General features: G+C 38.5%; 1 protein-coding gene across 1 annotated transcript in view; it reads left to right on the top strand.

Moving 5' to 3' along the window:
* The window catches only part of Prkdc (protein kinase, DNA-activated, catalytic subunit), a 170,971-nt gene that overhangs the window by 84,949 nt on the left and 64,560 nt on the right, over window positions 1-21,462 (top strand). Inside the window, exons 41-52 of the mRNA XM_069990688.1 lie at window positions 4,876-5,083; window positions 6,071-6,249; window positions 8,637-8,805; window positions 9,059-9,124; window positions 10,290-10,362; window positions 11,790-11,938; window positions 12,552-12,686; window positions 12,884-13,003; window positions 14,337-14,480; window positions 16,735-16,886; window positions 17,480-17,611; window positions 18,997-19,108. Of these exons, the coding sequence (XP_069846789.1) occupies window positions 4,876-5,083; window positions 6,071-6,249; window positions 8,637-8,805; window positions 9,059-9,124; window positions 10,290-10,362; window positions 11,790-11,938; window positions 12,552-12,686; window positions 12,884-13,003; window positions 14,337-14,480; window positions 16,735-16,886; window positions 17,480-17,611; window positions 18,997-19,108 (1,639 nt within the window). The remainder of the gene's footprint in view (window positions 1-4,875; window positions 5,084-6,070; window positions 6,250-8,636; window positions 8,806-9,058; window positions 9,125-10,289; window positions 10,363-11,789; window positions 11,939-12,551; window positions 12,687-12,883; window positions 13,004-14,336; window positions 14,481-16,734; window positions 16,887-17,479; window positions 17,612-18,996; window positions 19,109-21,462) is intronic.

Raw genomic sequence — 21,462 nt, 5'->3', positions numbered from 1 at the left:
CCATCTGGAACTCAATTAGTGTTTTAGAGCATATTGATTGAATAAAGAATTAGGGGCTGGACACAACTATGTTTATTGCAGCATTATTTACCATAGCTAAGATATGGAACCAACCCAGATGCCCCTCAGTAGATGAATGGATCAAGAAAATGTGGTATATATACACAATGGAATTCTATGCCTCCATCAGAAAGAATGACATTTCCCCATTTGTTAGGAAATGGAAAGGTTTGGAAAAAATTATATTAAGTGAAGTAAGCCAGGCCCAAAGAAGCATAGGTCCCATGGTTTCCCTTATTTGCAATATCTAGTATAGGTATGAGTCAAGCGGAAAAGGCCAGATAATGTGATGTTAGGAAAATGAACCCTTAAATATGTATTTTAATGTTTTCGTTTCTTTCATGCATGTATTTCTAATGCATTTATAAGATTATTCCTTTATTGCTTTGTATGTCCCTCCCCCACAGTGTAACCCCCGCTTTCACTATATTTGATATCAGTATATCATGTGGAGGAGATGGGGACAAACAAATCGTTTAAGGATTCAGGTGGACCTGTTGCAACAATGAGAAGTACAAAATGTCATGTCAAAACCAGCTTTACAATTTCGGTGTGGGGGGGGGAGGGGGGTATAATTGGGTGGGGGGAGGGGGGTAAAATTGGGTGGGGGGAGGGGGGAGGCAGGGAAGGGAAGTGAAGGGTAAACAAAGGAGGAGGCTGCAATGCTTGGTAAGAAATGTATGCATTATTCTGCCCATGTAATTGTAGCCCCTCTGTACAGTATGTTCTCAAATAAAATAAAATACAATTTAAAAAAAAAAAAAAAAAAAAAAAAAAAAAAAAAAAGAATTAGGGGCTGGAGATATGGCTCAAGTGGTAGGTAGAGTGCTTGCCTATCAAAATCAATGCCTTGGGTTCACACCCCAGTACCACTTAAAAAAAGGGAGAAAATGAAATACATTTTAATAAATCCTTAAAAAAAAATCAATTGCTGTTATAAAGGTGATATACAGAGGGGGTTACAGTTGCATAAGTCAGGTATTGAGTACATTTCTTTCTGGGACAGTGTCTCCCTTCCCTGGTTTTCTCCCAGTTTTTCTCTCCCACCTCCCACCCACAAGTTGTATAGTTCATTTTCAACATAGTGTCCAGTGAGTACCATTGCTACATTTTCACCCTAAACAAAATCTAATACTAATGGATGACAAAGCTGACAGAGGTTATTACACAGTAAAGAAAGAGTTCAGAGTGAAAAACGGAATGCTTTCCTTCTGAGGCTGAGGACCAGGTGGTATGTGCTATCTGCTGACATTCAGCATGGTACTGGAAGTTGGAGCTATTATATTAGGACAAAAAAAAAAAAGAAAGACAAGAAAAAAAAAAGCCAACCAGGTGTTTTACTAGGAAGTATTTGTTTATATTCTATTTTGTCCTCATTGCTTTTTTCCACCTATGAGATCTTGAACTTCTTTTTATCTTTTTTGTTTCTCTTTTTTATTTCAAGTTTAACATTATAGAGTTTAAAAGTTAACTTATTTTCTTAATTTAGTTTCTTTACCCTATGGATAAGTTTTTTTTTTTATATATTGTTGTTTTCAGTAACACTATTGTTAGTTACATAGTTGCTATATTGTTTAATTACATAAATACTTTAAAAATAACATTACCAGTAATAAGAATATTGACAACTAAGTGGGGTGCCAGTGTTCATACCTAGCTACTCAGGGAGATCTGAGGATTGCAGTTAGAAGCCAGTCTGGGCCAGAAAAATCCTGAGACTCTTACCGCCAATGAACTACTCAGAAAAAGCTGGAAATGACGCTGTGGCTCCAGGGGCAGAGCACTAGCCTTGAAGCAAAAAGAGGCTCAAGTACAGCAGCAGGCCCTGAGATTCGAGCCCAGGACTGGCAAAAAAATAAAATAAAATAAAGGGGCTGGGAAGGTAGCTCAGTGGTAGAGTGCTTGCCTTGCATGCATGAGGTCCTGGGTTCGATTCCTCAGCACCACATAAGCAAACAGAAAAAAGCCAGAAGTGGCGCTGTGGCTCAAGTGGTAGAGCGCTAGCCTTGAGCTGAAGAGCTGAAGGACAGCGCCCAGGCCCAGAGTTCAGGCCCCATGACCGGACCCCCCCCCCAAAAAAACAAAACAAAACAAAAGAAAAGAAAAAAAATAAAGAGACTGACAGCTAATTGAAATTAAAATTTTTTATTTTAGTAATAATTGGCGAGTATATCAAGTCAAATCATCTTAAGCTTTATGATACAGCTTTATCAGTGTGTAGTGGTTATATTAGTTAGGAATGCTTATTTAATTTTCAAATTTTAGAATTTTTTTAATATATATTTTTTATTGTAAAGATACTGTACAGAGGGGCTGGGAAGGTGGCTCAGTGGAAGAGTGCTTGCCTTGCATGCATGAGGCCCTGGGTTCGATTCCTCAGCACCACATAAGCAGAAAAAGCCAGAGGTGGCGCTGTGGTTCAAGTGGTAGAGCTCTAGCCTTGAGCTGGAGAACTCAGGGACAGCATCCAGGCGCAGAGTTCAGGCCCCATGACCAACCAAAAGAAAAAAAAGAAAGAAAAAAAAAGATACTGTACAGAGGGGTTGCAGTTACATGAGTAAGGTAATGAGTATATTTCCTATCGAGCATTGTTACCTCCTCCTTTGATTTCCCCCTATCATCGAATTATTTCTTTAGGTACTGTTATCTTTTTTTTTTTTTGGTCTGTTGTGGGGCTTGAACTCTGGGCCTGGGTGCTGTCCCTCAGCTCTTCAGCTCAAGGCAAGTGCTATACCACGTGTGCCACAGCTCCACTTCCAGTTTTCTGGTGGTTAATTGGAAATAAGAGTCTCATGGACTTTCCTGCCCAGGCTGGCTTTGAACCATGATCCTCAGATATCAGCCTTCTGAGTAGCTAGGATTACAGGCATGAGCCACCAGATCTGGCTAGTTACTGATACCTTTTTTAATACATAAAATAATTACTTGACTCCAAAGTCACAAGTGTCTAATGAACTGTCTTACAGAGCATTTTGCTTCTGTCTGTATCCTTCCCTATTCCTCTTCTCCAGCTCCATCTTCCTTTTTCCTCCATTTGCTGTTTCCTACCTCTCACTGCATTAGCAGCTTTTTATTTAAGCAAGTATATAATTGTGTGGGAAGTGTGGGTATTTTGAGTAAGATTCTATTGATAGAGTTTGGATTCAGTCTTTCATTATTAAAAATAATGCTACAGGCTGCCTCAACCTTCCTATTGCTGGAATTATAGGTATGGGCAAGGCAACCAGGCCTGAAATATTCTTTTTTTTTTATTGTGAAAATACTGTACAGAGGGGTTACAATTACAAGGGCAAGATAATGAGTACATTTCTTATCAAGCATTGTAGCCTCCTCCTTTGTTTCCCCTTCCAATCCCTTCCCATCCCTCCCCCGCAAAGTTGTAAAGTTCGTTTTTGACATAATGACTTATACATCTCATTGTTGCAGTGGGTCCACCTGTATCCCTATTTAAACAATTTGTTTTTCCCCTTCCCCTTCACAAATTATACCAACATCAAATACAGTGAAAGCAGGGGTTATACTGTGGGGGAGGGACATACAAAGCAACATAGAAATCATCTTATAAACGTGTTAGAAACAATCGCATGAAAGAAAAAAACAAGCAGAAAAGGTCAGATAAGTTGATGTTAGGGAAATGAACCCTAAGATATGTGTTCAAATGTATTTTTTCTTTCATGGAAATATTCTTAATTTATAGATTTATAGACAAAAATCTTACAGTTAGTTGATCACTCAAAAATGTTTTCTTTTTTTCAAGTGATACAGGGCCAGGTGAAAAGTATATTTCAGGACAAGCAATAGGGATGATTTTTTTTTTTGTTCTTGTTGTATATCTTTTGGTGGCTCTGGGGTTTGAGTTCAGATTCTTACATTTACTAGGCAGGGGCTCTACTGCTAAGTTATGCTTCCCGCAGAATGATTTTCTTCAGTAGGGAGAGAGTAGTTGAGTTTCAAATCCTTGAAATGGGATTGTCTGGAGGCCTGGAACTCTTCAAAAGCTTTTCCAAATATTCTTTAAGCAAAAACAGATTTGAAAATCATGGAAAAGATCTTTCTTCCTAATGCTTAACTTTTTTTTTTTTTTTTGGTAAGAAAACTTGGTGGAATTTTATTGAGTAAGTAAGCAAGCAGGCAAAAAGACAAGCAGCCAACAAAAGACAGACAAATAAAAGGGCAGGAGCACACTCTAGCAGACTGTGGATGCTCTCAAAGGGAGATAGTGAAAGAAACACCCTGATGCTAACCTTTAAAAAAGATAGATTTCTAGGGGGGGCTGGTGGCTCATGCCTGTAATCCTAGCTACTGTGATCTGAGGATCACAGTTTGAAGCCAGCTTAGGCAAAGAAAGTCCAAGAGACTCTTATCTCCATTAAACTACTCAGAAAAAGCCGGAAGTGACACTGTGGCAAAGCTCAGGGACAGCATCCAGGCCCTGAGTTCAAGCCCCAGGACCCAGAGGGGAAAAAGATTTCTGGGAATGAACAAAACTACATAATGCATGTGTACTTCTTGAGTTTCATATATATCTAACTCTAATATCTATTTAAATAAGAGCTACTTATTTTTTCAATTCATAATCACTTGAGTTTATTCAGCCTGTTATGTAAGTAGGCACTTCTGAAATATTTGTTTACTTGATCTTAGACACAAAAATTGAGAAGCTGTGCACTGCAAGTTGTTTTGTTGTTTTTTTCTTTTGGCCGTAGTGAGATTTCAATTCAGAGCCTTATGCTTGCTAGACAGGCTTTCTACCACTTGAGCTAAAATATTTGTTCAAAGCATTAATGTCCATATTATTATATCTCTGTTTCTTAGGAGTTCTGGTGTTACACAATTAAGTCTTCTGGAAAGCGTGTATAGAATGTTCCGGAAGGATGACTTGCTTTCAAACGTCACTCGCCAAGCATTTGTAGATCGTTCTCTCCTTACCCTGTTGTGGCACTGCAATCTGGATGTTCTAAGAGAATTCTTTAGCAAAATTGTGGTGGATGCCATTGATGTGTTGAAGTCCAGGTTCACAAAGGTATTACATATTGTATTAAACTATTAATGAGAATGCTAGGGTCATTAGAGACTGCTGTGTACTCAGTCAAGGAGTATTCCTTCTGAGCTAACAGCTGCATTTCACTGCAGATGGATCTGTACCAGTTCAGTGCACCAGTTCACTGTGGCGGCTCTACCGTTTGCTAGCATGATGGCTTAGAATAACAAAAATGGATTTTCTCACAGTCCTGGGCCAGAAATTCAGAGTCAGTTTCACTGTGTCACTTGTGGTTTGGGGAGGTCACACTTCTTGTTGTGGAGGCTGTTGCGGAAAAGCCTTTGCTTGTCTCTTACAGCCATGAGTGGTTTTGGCATTCTTGAGCTTGTGCTGATGTCACTTCAGCCTCTGCCTCTGCCTCTGTTGTCAAATTAGCTTTTCCTGTCTGTCTATTATCCCTTTATATTCGTTCCTAAGTTTACATGTGGCTTCATTTAGGGCCCATCCAAACCATCCACAATTACCTCCGTATCTCTGGGTCCTTAATTTAAATATATCCCAGAGTGTTTCTTGTATTGCTATGTGAGGAAGATAACATCACAGATTCCAGGAACTAGGACATCTTTTGGATAGTTTTCATGGGGACATCATTGATTCCCACAGGTTACTTTTAGAGATAGCATAAATTGTAGATGGTACATTTTTGATGTAAACTTTGAAACAGTTGTGAAATTGAAATTTTAGTATATTAGGTTTCTTACTTGTTCCAAACATGCCTTCCATAAGACTGTAAATATTGTATGTCCTAGGCTCACTGTTTGCTCATTGTATGATATTTTGTGCTTTATCTCAGTGCTACATCTGTATTGGAAACCACAAACAACAGGGTATACTCTTACTGAAGTCATTTAGCATGTTTAGTAAGCTAATTTTCTAAGTAAGGATATTAAATATTAAATTTTATATTTTGAATAAGATGTTTTTCATTTTTGATAAGACCAAAGATAATTACTTGTTATTTTTTCTAAGCTAAGTGAATCTACATTTGACACTCAAATCACCAAGAAGATGGGCTATTATAAGATAATAGATGTGATGTATTCTCGTCTTCCAAAAGATGATGTTCACTCTAAGGATTCTATAATTAATCAAGTTTTCCATGGCTCCTGTATTACAGAAGGAAATGAACTTACAAAGACACTTATTAAGTAAGAATTTACTTATTTTTGATTCTGTTTGATTTGCTAATATTTTTGCTGCACATGTTTTTGTGCAAGTATATAGTACAAAAGAATGTTCCACTTAAATGCTTATCTTTTATAGTTTTCCACAACATATAAGACTACAAACTATTTAGATTGGCTTTTGTGTGTTACTGGATAACATGTTTTATGCCATACTCATGAATCAAATGAGTTTCAATCTCTATTAGTGGGAAAAACAAAATCAAACCTTAGACTACTCTGTAGATAAATTGTATGTTCAATGCTAGTATGTTCAATGTTCTGGGTTCTGTCTTCACTAATAAAAAACAAAAAAGAAATCCTTTAAATTCTTTTGCTGTTCTTCTCTCCCTCCCTACCCCCATTTTGTATCATTCCCTTGGAATAACGATATATAAAACTGCATCACATTTTTTTTTCTTTTTCTGTGTCAGTGTTGGGGCCTGAACTCAGGGCCTTGTGCTTTTGCTTAGCTTGTTCTACTCAATACTATGGTATTATCATTTGAACCACAGTTCCACTTCTGGCTTTTGGTAGTTCATTGGAGATAAGAGTCTCAGGGACTTTCCTGCCCAGGCTGGCTTTGAACTGGGATCCTCAGATCTCAGCCTCCTGATTACAGTGTGAGCCACTGGCGCCCATCTCCATCATTACATTTTAAGTGATTTACAGTGAGAAGTGATTTTGTTTTTTATGACTATTATTTGAAGTTTAAACAGTTTTAAATATCTTAAGAGACATTGTATAAAACTCAAAGTATTAAATACTTTTTCTTAAATGCATTAATCTTCAAATGAAGTAAATCCAAGTACGACAGACTATGCTGTGTCTCATTGTGTATCTCTCAACACACTTTCTACTCTCCCAGCCCAGGCCATACCTTACCTTCTTAGTGAAGAATGGATTTTACCATCCATCCACACTCACTTGCATACATAAGATTCAGGGGTCATTCTTGCTTCATCTATATTTCTCCAGACTCCATGAACAACACCCTGTTTCTCACCAGATCTCCCAAATTTTATCCCTTCAGTGTTGCTGAAATCAACGCCCTTGATTCTATTTTCCTTCTGTGGCTCCATTTTACATGTGATGTTCTTTTTGAGCCATTGTAGGCATCTTTAAAGTTACTTTCCCTGGTCCTGGCTGATCTCTTCTTGCTGTGGTGACTCTACACAGCTGTAGAGTATTAGTCTGCTTGTTTCATTCCCCTACTTAAAATTGTCAGTGGCACCTGGTCTTTAGCAGGGATGGATACTACTGTATGGAAAGAACCAGATAGTAAGTATTTGTGGGTTTGTGGGCCATGTATCTGTCTCAGTTATGATATTGTACCATAAAGAATGTGTAGATAATATGTCTACAATTGTGCATGGTTAGATTCTTTTTTTTTTGATTTGCATTTTCTTTTTTTTAAATTTAATTTAATTTTATTTGTGAACATACTGTACAGAGGAGTTACAATTACATGGGCAGGATAATGCGTACATTTCTTACCAAGCATTGCAGCCTCCTCCTTTGTTTACCCTTCACATCCCTTCCCAGCCTCCCCCCTCCCCCTGCATGGTTAGATTCTATAAAAATTATTTGAAAAAGTGTCTTAACTTTGTGGTTTGGAACTCAGTCCTGCTGTATGAGGTCTATACAGAGCAGGCAAATGGCCAAGGACACACCTCTTCCTCTCACTGACTTGGTGGACACCTTCGATTCTCCATCCTCCCAGTGTACTGCCCAGTGCATCCATTCATTTAAGTGATATTGCAGTCTGCTCTATGTGCCTGCGTGCTAACTTACATTTCAAAACTCAGTCCAGCTAGGTGCTGGTGTCTCATACCTGTAATCCTCGTTCCTCAGAAGTCTGAGATCTGAGGTTTATGGTTCAAAGTCAGCGCAGGCCAAGAAGTCTGTGAGACGCTTATCTCCAATTAACCACTAAAACCCTGGAAGTGAACTTGTTACTCAAAGTAGTAGGGCACTAGCCTTGGGAAAAAAAAAATGCAGGAACAATGCACAGCCCTGACTTCAAGTACCAGGAACAACACACACAAAAACAAAACCAAAAACAAACAAATGAACAAAACCAAAAAACTCAGCTCAAGCCAGACATAGTCTTGTCTCACCTATTCAGAAGGGTGAGGTAGTGGGATCACAATCTCAGGACTGGGCAATATAGCAAGACTCTGACCTTTAAACAAGCAAAACTTCCCTCAAACTCTTATCAGCTAATTTTTCTTTATCTTTTTCTGTTTTTCTTTGTTTCTTTCTGTATGTGTATGTGTGGGGGTGTGGTGTGGTATGTGTGGCACTGAGGCTTGAACTCCAGGCCCGTGTGTTGCCCCTTAGCTCACTTATAATCCGAATCTACTTTTCAGGTTATGCTATGATACATTTACGGAGAATATGGCAGGAGAGAGCCAGTTGCTGGAGAGGAGAAGACTTTACCATTGTGCTGCATACAACTGTGCCATTTCTGTTATCTGCTGTGTCTTCAATGAATTGAAATTTTACCAAGGTTTTCTGTTTAGTGAAAAACCAGAAAAGGTAGACCTCACCAGAGGTGTTCCTTAGGGTTGTCATTGCAAGATTTTAAAAGTTAAATTTTTATCAATTAACTTTATATCTTAATTTCTACCTTCTGATAAAGTTATAAAAAGTGTAAAGCTTTAGCTTTATATAGATGCATTTTAAATCTGAAGTGATTTCAGTGATTTAATATGAAAAAATCTGTAATATGATTAGTAATAAGGATCTCTGCCATTTTACACATTTTTATGTGATTATTTTTGATTTATAGAACTTGCTTATTTTTGAAAATCTGATAGACTTGAAGCGCGGTTACACATTTCCTATAGAAGTTGAGGTGAGTGAAATTGTTAGTTTTGTTTTTACGTTAAAAAAGCTTATTAATTGCTCATAGAGGAAAAACAGAATGAACAATATTAAGTATTAAAGTTTGCTTCTAATTACAAAAATGGGCAGTTTCATTGACGTATCATCTTAAGCAACTCCAATGGAATTATCCAGAAGTTGATTTGTCTTTTTTCTGAGTTGTAAAAGAAAAAATACCAACAAAAGTAGCTTTTTGGACATATTTTAGATGGCCATTTTTTGAGTAAATTTCTCTAGTCAGAGAAATTGAGTTTCATACTGACAGGAATTTTGGCCTCATGGCCTTGCATGTATGATCTTACAGATTGATGGAGAAGCAATAGGACTACCTGGAGAGTTATCCAGCACATAGGACAAACAATGAGGTGTTAGCCTAGCTCACTTTGGGTGCCAGCCCTAGAATTTGATGAGAAAGTCATGGCTCCTGCCTTTATGTCTCATTTGAAATAGGAAGATGGGTAGAACACCAACCTCACATAGTTTAGACTGTATATTCCCGGCCCAGCTGTTGGCTTCCACTGTCTTAGTTCTTCTTTCATGTGTATGAATTACTGCTGCTTGCTGTGTGCCCTTTGGAAACAAGAGTAAGTTACTTGTTGAAAGCCCCCCTAAAGTCAAATAGTACCTATTTATGTAAGCGTGCAGATACTCCCTGTATGTTATACACTATAATGTGTATATATATAGCAAGTATAAGATGCTTACATCATAGTTATGTAATTAAGGAAACTAAGGCTCTAATGTCAAGTAAAAACTATTGGCAATTGAGGAATGGTGGTCTGTGACTGAGGAAGCTTAGCATACCCTATGTTAAGTAAGTTACACTAAGGCCAAGTACGTCTGTAGGGTACTTGGGAAAGGCTTTGTATGAGAAGGATAAGGACACACACACACACACACACACACACACACTTTTTTAAATGAATGCTTTCATATACTTTTAAATTTGGTAAAATGTTTATTTAAAATTACTAATTTTGGGATGTAGCTCAGAAGTATAGCATTTGTCTAGCATGCATGAGACCTTGGGTTTTAATAATAATAATATAATAATAACTTGTGGATTTTTTTGCTAGGTTGCTATAAGAACAAAAAGTGTGACTGAAATATTTTAAATGGTGCTATTGTTTTAATAGGTTCCCATGGAAAGAAAGAAAAAGTATTTTGAAATTAGGAAAGAAGCCAGGGAGGCGGCAAATGGAGGTTCAGGTAGGACATTTAAGAAATGATTAGATTAGAAAGTTTCTAATAGTTGGTATTTATGTAAACAAGATTACATTTTAAACACTCCAAAACACTGAAATTGAGTTTTTTAAAATACATTATTTTTGGGCTGGGAAGGTGGCTCAGTGGTAGAGCGCTTGCCTCCCAGGCATGAGGCCTTGGGTTTGATTCCTCAGCACCACATAAGCAGAAAAAGCTGGAAGTAGAGCTATGGCTCAAGTGGTAGAGCGCTAGCCTTGAGCTGAAGAGCTGAGGGACAGCGCCCAGGCCCAGAGTTCAGGCCCCATGACCCACAAAAAATTTTAAAAAAATTAAATATTATTTTCAAGGGACTGCTGGAATTTGAAAGAAAAGTAATTAGCTAAATTTAATAAGTTCTCTTGGGAGGGCTGAGGCAAGTCTGGTTTGATGTTTGTTTTTATATGGACATGGATTGTGTTGGTATTTTATCTGTACACATTCAGAAAGCAACATTAGAGGTTGTAAGTCTTCCTGACATTCTTCTCTTCAACATGTTTTAGGTTACAAGAGTTTAGCTGCCATAGGGCCTGTTGCCCTCCTTTCTGCACTCTTCACTTGGGCTCTGGTTGCAGTTATGCCTGGGGGTTCAGGGTTTGTTTCAGCCTTGGGCATTTGTGTTCTTGGCTCCTCTGACACTCTTAGCTCTGGACGTCAGCTTCCCTCAGCACATTGAATTTGAAACCTATGAAGGAAACTCTCCCTGGTCTCCCTGTTTAAAGTTAACCCTCTGTCCTTCCACATGCTCCTTGTTTTAATTTTTAATTAATTTTTTTTCTCCTTTATTTTTCTGTGTAAGTTGTGTGTGTGTGTGTGTGTGTGTGTGTGCGCGCGCGCGCGCTAATACTGGGGCTTGAGCTCAAGTCTGAGCAATTTTCCACTCAACGCTGACATTCTACTACTTGAGTGATGCTCCATGTTTGTTTTTTTTCGGTGGTTAACTGGAAATAAGAATCTCTAGGACTTTTCTGCCCAAGCTAGCTTTGAACTGTAATTTGCAATTCTCAGATTTTAGCCTCCAGACTTGCTGGATTATAGGAGTTAACCACTAGCCTGAAATGTTGCAGCCTTGCCTTAGTCTTTGAGTGCTAGGATTTCAGCCATGTCTTTCATGTCTGACTTCATCATCAAAATTTAAATTCAGAGTAATTCTATTAAAAATTGAAACCAGTTTAATTTCTTTGTAATTAGACTGGAAGAGTGTTTCATAATGACAAAAGACAGAGGTTTTATCCTCAGTTCCTTTTTGTTTGTTAATCTGTACAGTGGTTAGAGAGTCTCAGGGTTGAATAAAGCGCTAGCCAAAAGTATCCTTTAATTTTAATATCATTTGAGTGGAGAGAAATACTTTTCTTACTATTTTTGAACCCATGTGTTTTCTTCTTATTTTTCAGACGGTCCTCATTATATTTCTTCCTTGTCATATATGGAAGACAGTAGCCTGAGTGAGGAAATGAGTCAATTTGATTTCTCAACTGGAGTTCAGAGCTATTCCTACAGCTCCCAAGACCCTAAATCTACTATTGGTCATTTTCGGACACGAGTAATCACATTTCATCTATTAAAAGAGTATTGATAAAGTTTGTAAAGATCACAGCTATACTAGTGGATGCCAATTTTTTTTTTTGTCAGTTGTCTTTGCAGAGTAGTTGTGGAGAGTAGTGTTAATCAGAAGATTTTAGCAAGAATTCTTACCATTTGATCTAGTAAACATAGAAATCTGATTTTGTCAGCACAGGAAGCAAATTTTGAGATCAGGGTCAAGGTAGGGGTATGCTCTGACTTGGAGTGCTTCCCCAGGGAGTGACTGGCCAGATGGAATCTGGAGAAAATATGTGCCTGGAGTATAAAGAAAATTGAGGTTCTGTTCACTCTTTAGTTACTAATTAAGAAAACATGTGAAAGCCAGGTGCTGGTGGCTAAAGCTTGTAATTCTAGCTACTCAGGAGGCTGAGATCTGAAGCCATTCTGGGCAGGAAAGTCCCAGGACTGTCACAAAAGTCCCAGGACTGTCACAAAAAAAAAGAAGAAAACATACCAAATGTATTGGATATTATTAGCAAATTATTAAGTATGTATTAATGTGATATTACTCCCCAAATGAGCATCTCGGGTCAACTGACATTTGAGATTTCACTGGATTCTTTCCTTCACAGGAACGACAAGACCCTAAGATCCAAGATGATGTTTTGGAGTTAGAAATGGATGAGCTCAATCAGCATGAATGTATGGCAAACATGACAGCACTGGTTAAGCACATGCAGAGAAACCTGACACCCAAAGGAGAAGAGGTGTTTTCCCCACTAATCTTCTATTGTGTTTATATTAGTTATTGACTTATTGAGAATTTTATATGGAAATGTAAATCACATTTCATATCAAACTTTTTTAAACTGTTTATAACTTACTTTTTTATTGCTTTTTTTACCGTATTAAAATGTGAGGTCTTTTTTCTTTCTACATTTTAAAGTAATTCTGTCTATTTCAGGGTTCAGTGTCAAAAGATTTTCCTCCTTGGATGAAATTTATTCATGATAAACTAGGAAATTCAACAGTACCGTTAAATATCCGTCTCTTCTTAGCCAAGCTTGTTATTAATGCAGAAGAGGTAATTTCTTATTTCTTTAACAGTTCTTTGTATATTTGTACATCTGCTTAACTAAGTAGCACAACAAAAGAAGCTATAAAAGGATAGAGCATGACATTACTGTTTTTTGCAAGCATATGTAATCAATCAATTAAGGCCCTGAGTTAATTTATTGCAAAAACATTATATTGAACTACTTCAGCTTTTTTTTTGTAGTACTAGGATCTGAATTCAGAGTCTTAAACTTGCTTTAGAGTGCTTTACTTCTTGAACCATGACCCTGTATCTAATTTTTCAACATTCTCTGAGCAAACATGTTAATTAATTTGTACTGAGTTAAATGTAAATTTATACAAAGTACATGTGGCAACTTTCTTAAGGCTTTATAGTAGCAGAATAATGGGTGAAGATATTCCTATTGACTTTATAAAAATAGCCGACTTTCCTCTCTTATGTACGTGCTGAATTTAATAGTTTGTCTGTACACATTACAAGTATTAATGGAATACCTTCCACTAAATGAGAGTTAAGTATATTTTGGAAACAATCCTGAACTTAGCCTGGTTAAATGTAGAGTGGGTTGGACTTTGTGAAGAAGTTCTTCTGTAAGAAGAAGTGGGCCCTGAAATCTAGATGCTAGTGGGTCATACCTATAATCCTACTACCCAGGAGGCTAAGATCTGAAAATTGTGGTTCAAACCCAGTCTGGGCATACATACAAATCACAGAGATTTCCAACTAACCACCAAAAAAACAAAGTAAAGCTGTGGCTCAAGTGATGCCAACCTTGTGTGATATCTAAGCAAGAGTACAAGGCCCTGGGTTCAAGTTCTAATACCGTATTAGACCCTTCACACCTCTGAGCTTTCTAAAAAAGAAATAGATCCTGAGAGAGCTAACATGTCTGCAGTGGTAGCATGGACCATTGGGACATGATCTGCATGCAAGGCATACGAGAAGTGGGTGAGTTGGGCCAGGCTATCTGAGATTTTCCATTACATCTGGCTCATTTGTTGAGTAATTAGAAAGTCCTGCTGCACCTAGCAGGTTTTTGGCAAACTCAAAAAATTCATTCTGGGACTGCAGCAGGGCCCACTTTCCTCAGAGTCTCATTGAATTTCCAGCTCTTCAGGTTTCTATCATATGGTAACAGTGGCTTTAAGCATTGTCAGGAATTGTCATTAAGTTATTTGAGGAGTCCATGAAGAGGAAACTTAGTGCAAATGCATTCTGATTAAGCCAGGTAAATGTTTTATTTTACTGTTTTATATATGTTTGTTTAAGTTGATGGAAGATACGTTTCTGAATTAATAATTTGATTCTTCAGAATCCTCTATATTGAAATCTCTCTTAGGTCTTTCGCCCTTACGCAAAGCACTGGCTTAGCCCCTTGCTACAGCTGGCTGTTTCTGAAAACAATGGAGGAGAAGGAATTCACTACATGGTGGTTGAAATAGTAGCTACTATTCTCTCATGGACAGGCTTGGCTACTCCTACAGTAAGGAACAATATATCTCTGCTTAGTCATATTATTACTCCTTTGCTGATACCAAGTGATTGGATGGTGGACTATTCACACTTTTTTTTTTGTCAGTTGTGGAACTTGTATTCAGGGCCTAGACACTACCACTGAGCTTTTTCACTCAAGGTAGTGCTCTTCCATTTTGAACCATAGCTCTACTTCTGGTGGTTAATTGGAGATAAGAGTTTCATGGACTGGCTTTGAGCCACAATCCTCAGATCTCAGCCTCTTGAGAAGCTAGGATTATAGGCATGAGCCACACTTAATAATGGCTTTCCTGTCTTAGCAGTTTTTGCTAAGATTGCTATGCTGCTCCTACACTACATCACCTCACTCTGCTTGTTTGTGTTTCATCTGCTTTTGATAATCCAGCTCTTTTTTTTTGTCAGATGTGCAGCTTGAACTTGGAACTTGGGTGCTGTACCTGTTCTCTCTCTCTCTCTCTCTCTCTCTCTCTCTTTTTGGTCGGTTGTGGGGCTTGAACTCGGCCTGGGCGCTTTCCCTGAGCTCTTCAACTCAAGCAAGTGCTCTACCACTTGAGCTATAGCGCCACTTCCGGTTTTCTGGTGGTTTATTGGAGATAGGAGTCTCATGATCTTTCTTGCCCGGCTCGGCTTTGAACTGTGATCCTCAGATCTCAGCCTCCTGAGTAGCTAGGATTACAGGCGTGAGCCACCAGCGCCCGGCTGTACCTGTTCTCTTTTTGCTCAGGACTAGCACTCTTCCACTTTGAGCCACAGTGCCATTTCTGGTTTTCTGGTGGAAGATAGAGTCTCATGGGGACTTTCCTGGCTGAGCTGGCTTTGAACTGTGATCCTCAGATCTCAGCCTCTTCAGTAGCTAGGATTATAGGCTTGAGCCACCAGTACCCTGCTCTGATTTGCCTTTATTACTAAATTACCAAGATATCACATGTTTATTTTCTTTTGGCTGCTGCTCCTTCTTGCCTGGAACTTGGAAGCTAGATAACAGATCTATTAAAATTATGTTTATAATTAACTGTCAGTAGATCCTGAGTGTGAGGTTCTGGGGACTTCTGCTGCCTCAATTTCCTGGATTACTTTTTTGGCACTTACTAGTTTATTTCACTGAGAATACTAATATCCATAATAGTAGAGATTGCTATGATAGTAATTGCCAGATGACTGCCTCCATGTTGTACTATCTATTATACACAGCCCTTAGGAAACATCATATACAAGCATTTCGCTTTCTCCTGTATTTGTGTCTGGAGATACCTCTCTCATTGCACAGTAAACCATATTTAGATTTCTTAGTGTTAATTTGATAAAAAGGCAATAATTTGTAGTTAGATTAATGACATTAAAATTGAATGTGGTTAGTTTTACTTGGGAGCTATTGGGAAGACTGATGTCAATGTCAGGAGTTCAGCTAAGCTAAGCTAGAGAGGGTGGAATTGACATCTACTTGTGGAGCAACAGAATCGTAAAAGGTAGTGACTGGGCTGCCTTCAATCTCCTCAGTTACGTAACTGTCATTGTGGTAACATGGATCAAAACCTCTGGGACAGCAGAGGCTCATCAGGAGTCAGGCAGCTGAACTCTGTGGACGAGCTTCAAATAAGACTCCTGTAGTTTTATGGACTTAGAGATAGATGGGGGACAGGGAGAATGCAAAAGAGAAGAGCTCAGAGCCAAAAAAGTACTGGGTAATAGTGAAAGCAAGTGTTCCTGCTTATCACTCCTGCCCCTTAAAGCAGGAAGTCTCATCAGAGGCATCTGATGAAAACCTCTGTCCTGGGCCTCAGAATAAAAGCACCTAGAAGTATTGGCTCTGGGTAGATAATAATATGAAGACTATGGCAGCCAAGGCGTGAGCTCCCCATTGTACCCAAGTCTTGTGTGTAGCAGGTTTTTGTTTTTGTTTTGGTTGTTCTTTTAAAGAATAGGACTTTTACAACCAGGCGCAGGTGGCTCACACTTGTAATCCTAGCTCTTCAGGAGGCTGAGATCTGAGGATTGCAGTTCAAAGTCAGCCTGGTCAGCAAAGTCGTGAGACTCTTATCTCGAGTTGACCACCAGAAAACCAGAAGTGGCGCTCTGACTCAAAGTGGTAGAGCATTAGCCTTGAGCAAAAAAGCTCAGGGACACTGCTCTGGTCCTGAGTTCAAACCCCCACAACTGACCAAAAAAAAAATTGACTTTTGGATTAAAACTTGTTTTTCTACAATTGAATGCTGTATATTAATACAGAATTTTTCTGTTTTCAGGGGGTCCCTAAAAATGAAGTATTAGCAAATCGTTTGCTTCATTTCCTAATGAAACATGTCTTTTATCCAAAAAGAGCTGTGTTTAGACATAACCTTGAAATTATAAAAACTGTTGTTGAATGCTGGAAAGAGTGCCTCTCAATTCCTTACAGGTATTCATTTGCTAGTTTCTGCCATCTTGTTTAGAAGTTGATAAAATGCTGCAAATAGTGATGATAACGATAGGTAATTATATGGAATGTGGAACATAATTTGAAGTAGAGTCCACTTATAAGACATATTTTGTCACCCATAAAGTCACACCTTCCAGAGTCTGTCACCAGAAGCATCCAGAGATGCAGACAGTACCTCTGATGGTCCCTGCTTTGTTTTGGCTCCCATCTGGCTTTGCCTCCATACCTTGTGCAATCTGCCCTGTACTGCTTCATTCCCAAAGGGGCATATAGGACTTTTTTGTTTGATTAGCACAGCCTAATGTAAGCTAAAACTTAACAAACAGGTTTTCATGTTGACTACTAGGGCTTTGGGCATTTACATTTCTAGGATATAAGAAATTCAAAACTACTGATGTCACAAAACTAGAATAAACCACATGAACAAAGGGAGGATATAAGAATGTGTTTTAGAGGTGGGAAAAGACATGTTTCTTATACTTCATAGCTGGAAATTGGCTTTAGAAAATGCATTATATCCTTCTAATTTCATTTTATGACAATATGCTTTCGCACTTCTGCTTTTATTTCAGGCTAATATTTGAAAAGTTTTCCAGCCAGAACACTAATTCTAAAGACAATTCCATAGGGATTCAGTTATTAGGCATTGTAATAGCCAATAATTTGCCTCCCTATGACCCAAAGTGTGGCATAGAGAGTATTGAGTAAGTATCATTTTTTATTTGATTTTTTTTAATTTTTAGGTTAACTTATATCTGGATTGGATTTTCAAAGTAGAGCAAGTTTCAATTTTGATACATTTAAGGATCAGAACTTGAGTTTAAAATATTTCTACCTAGGGCTGGGAAGGTGGCTCAGTGGAAGAGCGCTTGCCTTGCATGCTCGAGGCCCTGGGTTCAATTCCTCAGCACCACATAAGCAAAAAATAAAAAGCCGGAAGTGGTGCTGTGGCTCAAGTGGTAGAGCGCTAGCCTTGAGCTGAAGAGCTGAGGGACAGCGCCCAGGCCCAGAGTTTAGGCCCCACGACCGGACCCCCCCCAAAAAAAATTTCTACCTAAAATTATGAAATTTGGTTAACAGACCAATTGGGAGTAGAAATATTTCTGCTGTGGAAAAAAAAGGGATATAGATTTGAAAAAAATTAGTGTAATCTTTTTCATGTATGAGTTGATTGATAAGAGGAGTTAGATTAAAATGGACATTTTCAGCATTTACCCTTGAAAATACATGGACTTAGTGAGAAGCTTACTTCAAGGGTCTTGACTGTGAAGGTGATGAACCTCAATACTAACTGCTTTGTCCCTGGACTAGCTTTCTTCTACTGTTTCAGCCCCATTAAGTCTCTCCTGAATGATGATTGTCACTTCTTTTGGTTGGGATGAGTGAGCTGTGCGAAGGGAAGGGCTTTAGTAAGATAGTGTTAAACTATCACAAAAGCCCTTTCCTCATCTTACTATTTAGGACTTTTGAAGTTGGTGTTTACACTATGGTTGCTCTGTGTACTTTAGCCCACGACTCTTGACCTCTCCACTTGCTCTGGTTAGTTCTTTGTATCTACCTCTTGTCATGTCAGCCCCTAGTGCTAGGTGGCATGTGTCACCAGGGTTTAGGCAGCTATTGGCTCAGCACAGACATGCTAACTTTTAGACTTTTTTTGAGCTTTGACTTCCACACCATAAACAACCTCACAGAGTAGTCAAAGGGCTAACAATTAATTTGTCTCTTTATGCAAGGTATACGCCTTCTTGTTCTCATAATTGTACTTTCCTTGTCTTTGCCATCGTAAGTGGCTTTTGACAGGGGTCAGTTCTGCATAGTTTTGGATAGTGGCTCTTTGTCTCCTGCAGTTTTCTGTGGCATCAGCCACAGTGACCAAAGTGTTCCCCTGTGATTGAACAGTAGATTTGCATGGTTATAATATCAGAGCCCTTAAGTCCATATGCAAGCATGTTCTCATGCAAGCAATTTGCATCATGTTTTATATTCACATTTTCTTAATGTGTGCTATTATTATAAGAAAGAGATTATATTTTTGTGTCAAAGATAGATGGATTATTTTATGCATCTTAATTTTCTGTATTTGTTGCAGATACTTTCAAGCTTTGGTTAATAATATGTCTTTTGTAAAATATAAAGAGGTATATGCAGCAGCAGCAGAAGTCCTAGGACTTGTTCTTCAATATATGTTTGAAAGAAAAAATGTGAGTGTGCTGAACAATTCTAAATGAGTGCTTCTTTTCCAGTTTTGTCTTTTAGTGACCCTTCACTTTATATGTATGTATTTTATACTATTTAAAACAAAGCAGGCACCTACACTGATTCATATCTCATTCTCTTTCCTCTGTATGTCAAATATAATGCTTTTTTAATTTAAAGCTATCATAAGACTTTACATACCTGGAATCATGGCAAAACATTTGAAAATTGGATATTTTATTTTATTATTTTTTATTTTTTGTTGGTCATGGGGCTTGAACTCAGGGCCTGAGTGCTGTCCTTGATATTTTTCTGCTCAAGGCTAGCACTCTACCATTTGAGCCACAGCACCACTTCCAGCTTTTTCTGTTTATGTGGCACTGAGGAATTGAACCCAGGGCTTCAGGCATGCTAGGCAAGTACTCTACCACTAAGCCACATTGCCAGCCCTGTGACTTTTTATTTTAAGAATTAGGATAAGAATTTTTAACCAGATTTTTTTTTTAGAAGTTCTTTTAGGGAAAAGTATACTGGTAGATATCTGTTGTGGTTCAGGTCAACTTATCCTGGTCAAGTCCTCCTTCCAGATGAATAAAGCTGTTAATAAGCAAGAACAGGATCTTTCAGGGAACCTTCCTCAGTCTCATGCGACCTACTCATTGTACATGATTTTGCAATGAGTGTTTAAATGTAACATATTTTGAGATCAGAGTATTCCACCGTTATGTGAAAATCACTTGTTAAATAGCACATATAACTACATGGGCCCATGTGCACAGCAGCATGCTCTAACTTAACTAGGGCAGCCTACGGAGGCTTTCTGCATCACACAGCATCCTCTTGTGTTAACACCCTGCTGTGGAGGGTAGCTTTTTGTGTTAAGATGCCATGCACGGGTTGGATGAAGCTTAGTTGCAGAGTATATCATGTGTGAGACCCTAGGTTCTTCCTCCAGTGCCAGGGTAAAAAAACGGTTGCTGTACAGTTCCCCAGGATCTTTATGTTGCAGTTTTGCTGGAGTGGGGCAGACAGCTCCTACCTTCAGGATACTCTCTTTGCTTCCTTCCCACCCTCTTTAGTTTCTTTTGCGTTTTCCTAGCTGTTTTGGTCTTCTTCTTATTCATTACTCTTCTGTCCATCTCATCCAGCTTTATGGATTTAAAACTGCCTTTGTGTTAGTGATTCCCAAATTTGTGTCTAGCGTGTCTCTTAAGGGAAAGACAGGATGAGGTGAGGCTGGTGGCAAGAGGCTTAGGAGAATCCAGTAATCCTGGGTATATACCAAGGGATGCAGAAGGGCAAACTTGGCTTGTATTTTCGCTGCTCTGATTACTGGTTTGTTTATATTTAAGTAAAATTAACTCAAGGAAATACCCTCCCCCACCTCCTTGGGAAGATCAAACTTCACTTTATTTTTTTGTCTTTGTGTTGGGTTGGCTGGGGCTTGAACTCAGGGCCTAGGTGTTGTCCCTGAGGTTTTTGTACACAAGGCTAGTGCCCTACCATTTTGAGCCACAGCTCTAGTTCTGGCTTTTTTGTAGTTAAATGGAGATAAGAGTCTCACAGACTTTCCTGCCCTTGCTGGCTTTAAACTAGGATCCTCAGATCAGCCTGAGTAGCTAGGATTATAGATGTGAGCCACTGGCAAGGGGTGGGTGGGGGTGTAACTTCTAGCTTTTTTTTGTGGTTAGTTGGAGATAAGAGACTCATGGACTTTCCTCCTCAGGCTACCTTTGGACTTTGTGATCCTCAGATCTCAGCCTCTTGAGTAGCTAGGGTTACAAGCATAAACCACTGGCACCTGACTCATTTCAACTTAAGATAAATAATAAAGGCTTTTGTCTTACATAGTTTTTTTTTCACAAACATTAAATTTGCGTACTTAGTGTAGAAATTTGGTAAATAAAACAAAACATGAGGGAGTAGAACATGTCTATGTTATCTCCGCAAGCGTTGTCCATCTTTATTCCCAGCTCTGTGCACCAGGGTGTGTGTGTGTGTGCCTGCTCCTTTGTCTTTATCCATACTCTTCCAAAACTTGCTTTGTATACTTGCTAGACTTATTTCTTCATGTCATTAAACAGTTTAAATAAAAAGACATATACTAAGCAATGGCTCTACCATAAAAAGATATACTCTCAGCCCCCCAAAAACATATACTATAAATCAGTAATAAAATATTAGTTGAAATACTGTATGTTGGGTTCAAATCCACTGAAATTTGTGGTTAATGTCATCCCTTGACTGACCGACCTTCCATCCTTCCTTCCCTCTTTTTTTTTCTTTCCTTATCTTCCTCTCTCTGTCTCTGTCTCTCTCTCTCTTTGGTGTAGGTGGTAAACCTTATTTTTAATACTTA

The sequence above is a fragment of the Dipodomys merriami genome, unplaced genomic scaffold (genome assembly GCF_024711535.1).
Source record: "Dipodomys merriami isolate MVZ:Mamm:240054 unplaced genomic scaffold, mDipMer1.0.p SCAF_4, whole genome shotgun sequence".
Lineage (NCBI taxonomy): Eukaryota > Metazoa > Chordata > Mammalia > Rodentia > Heteromyidae > Dipodomys > Dipodomys merriami.
The sequence above is the reverse complement of the archived record's forward strand: the minus strand, read 5'-3'. Positions and strand labels throughout refer to the sequence as shown.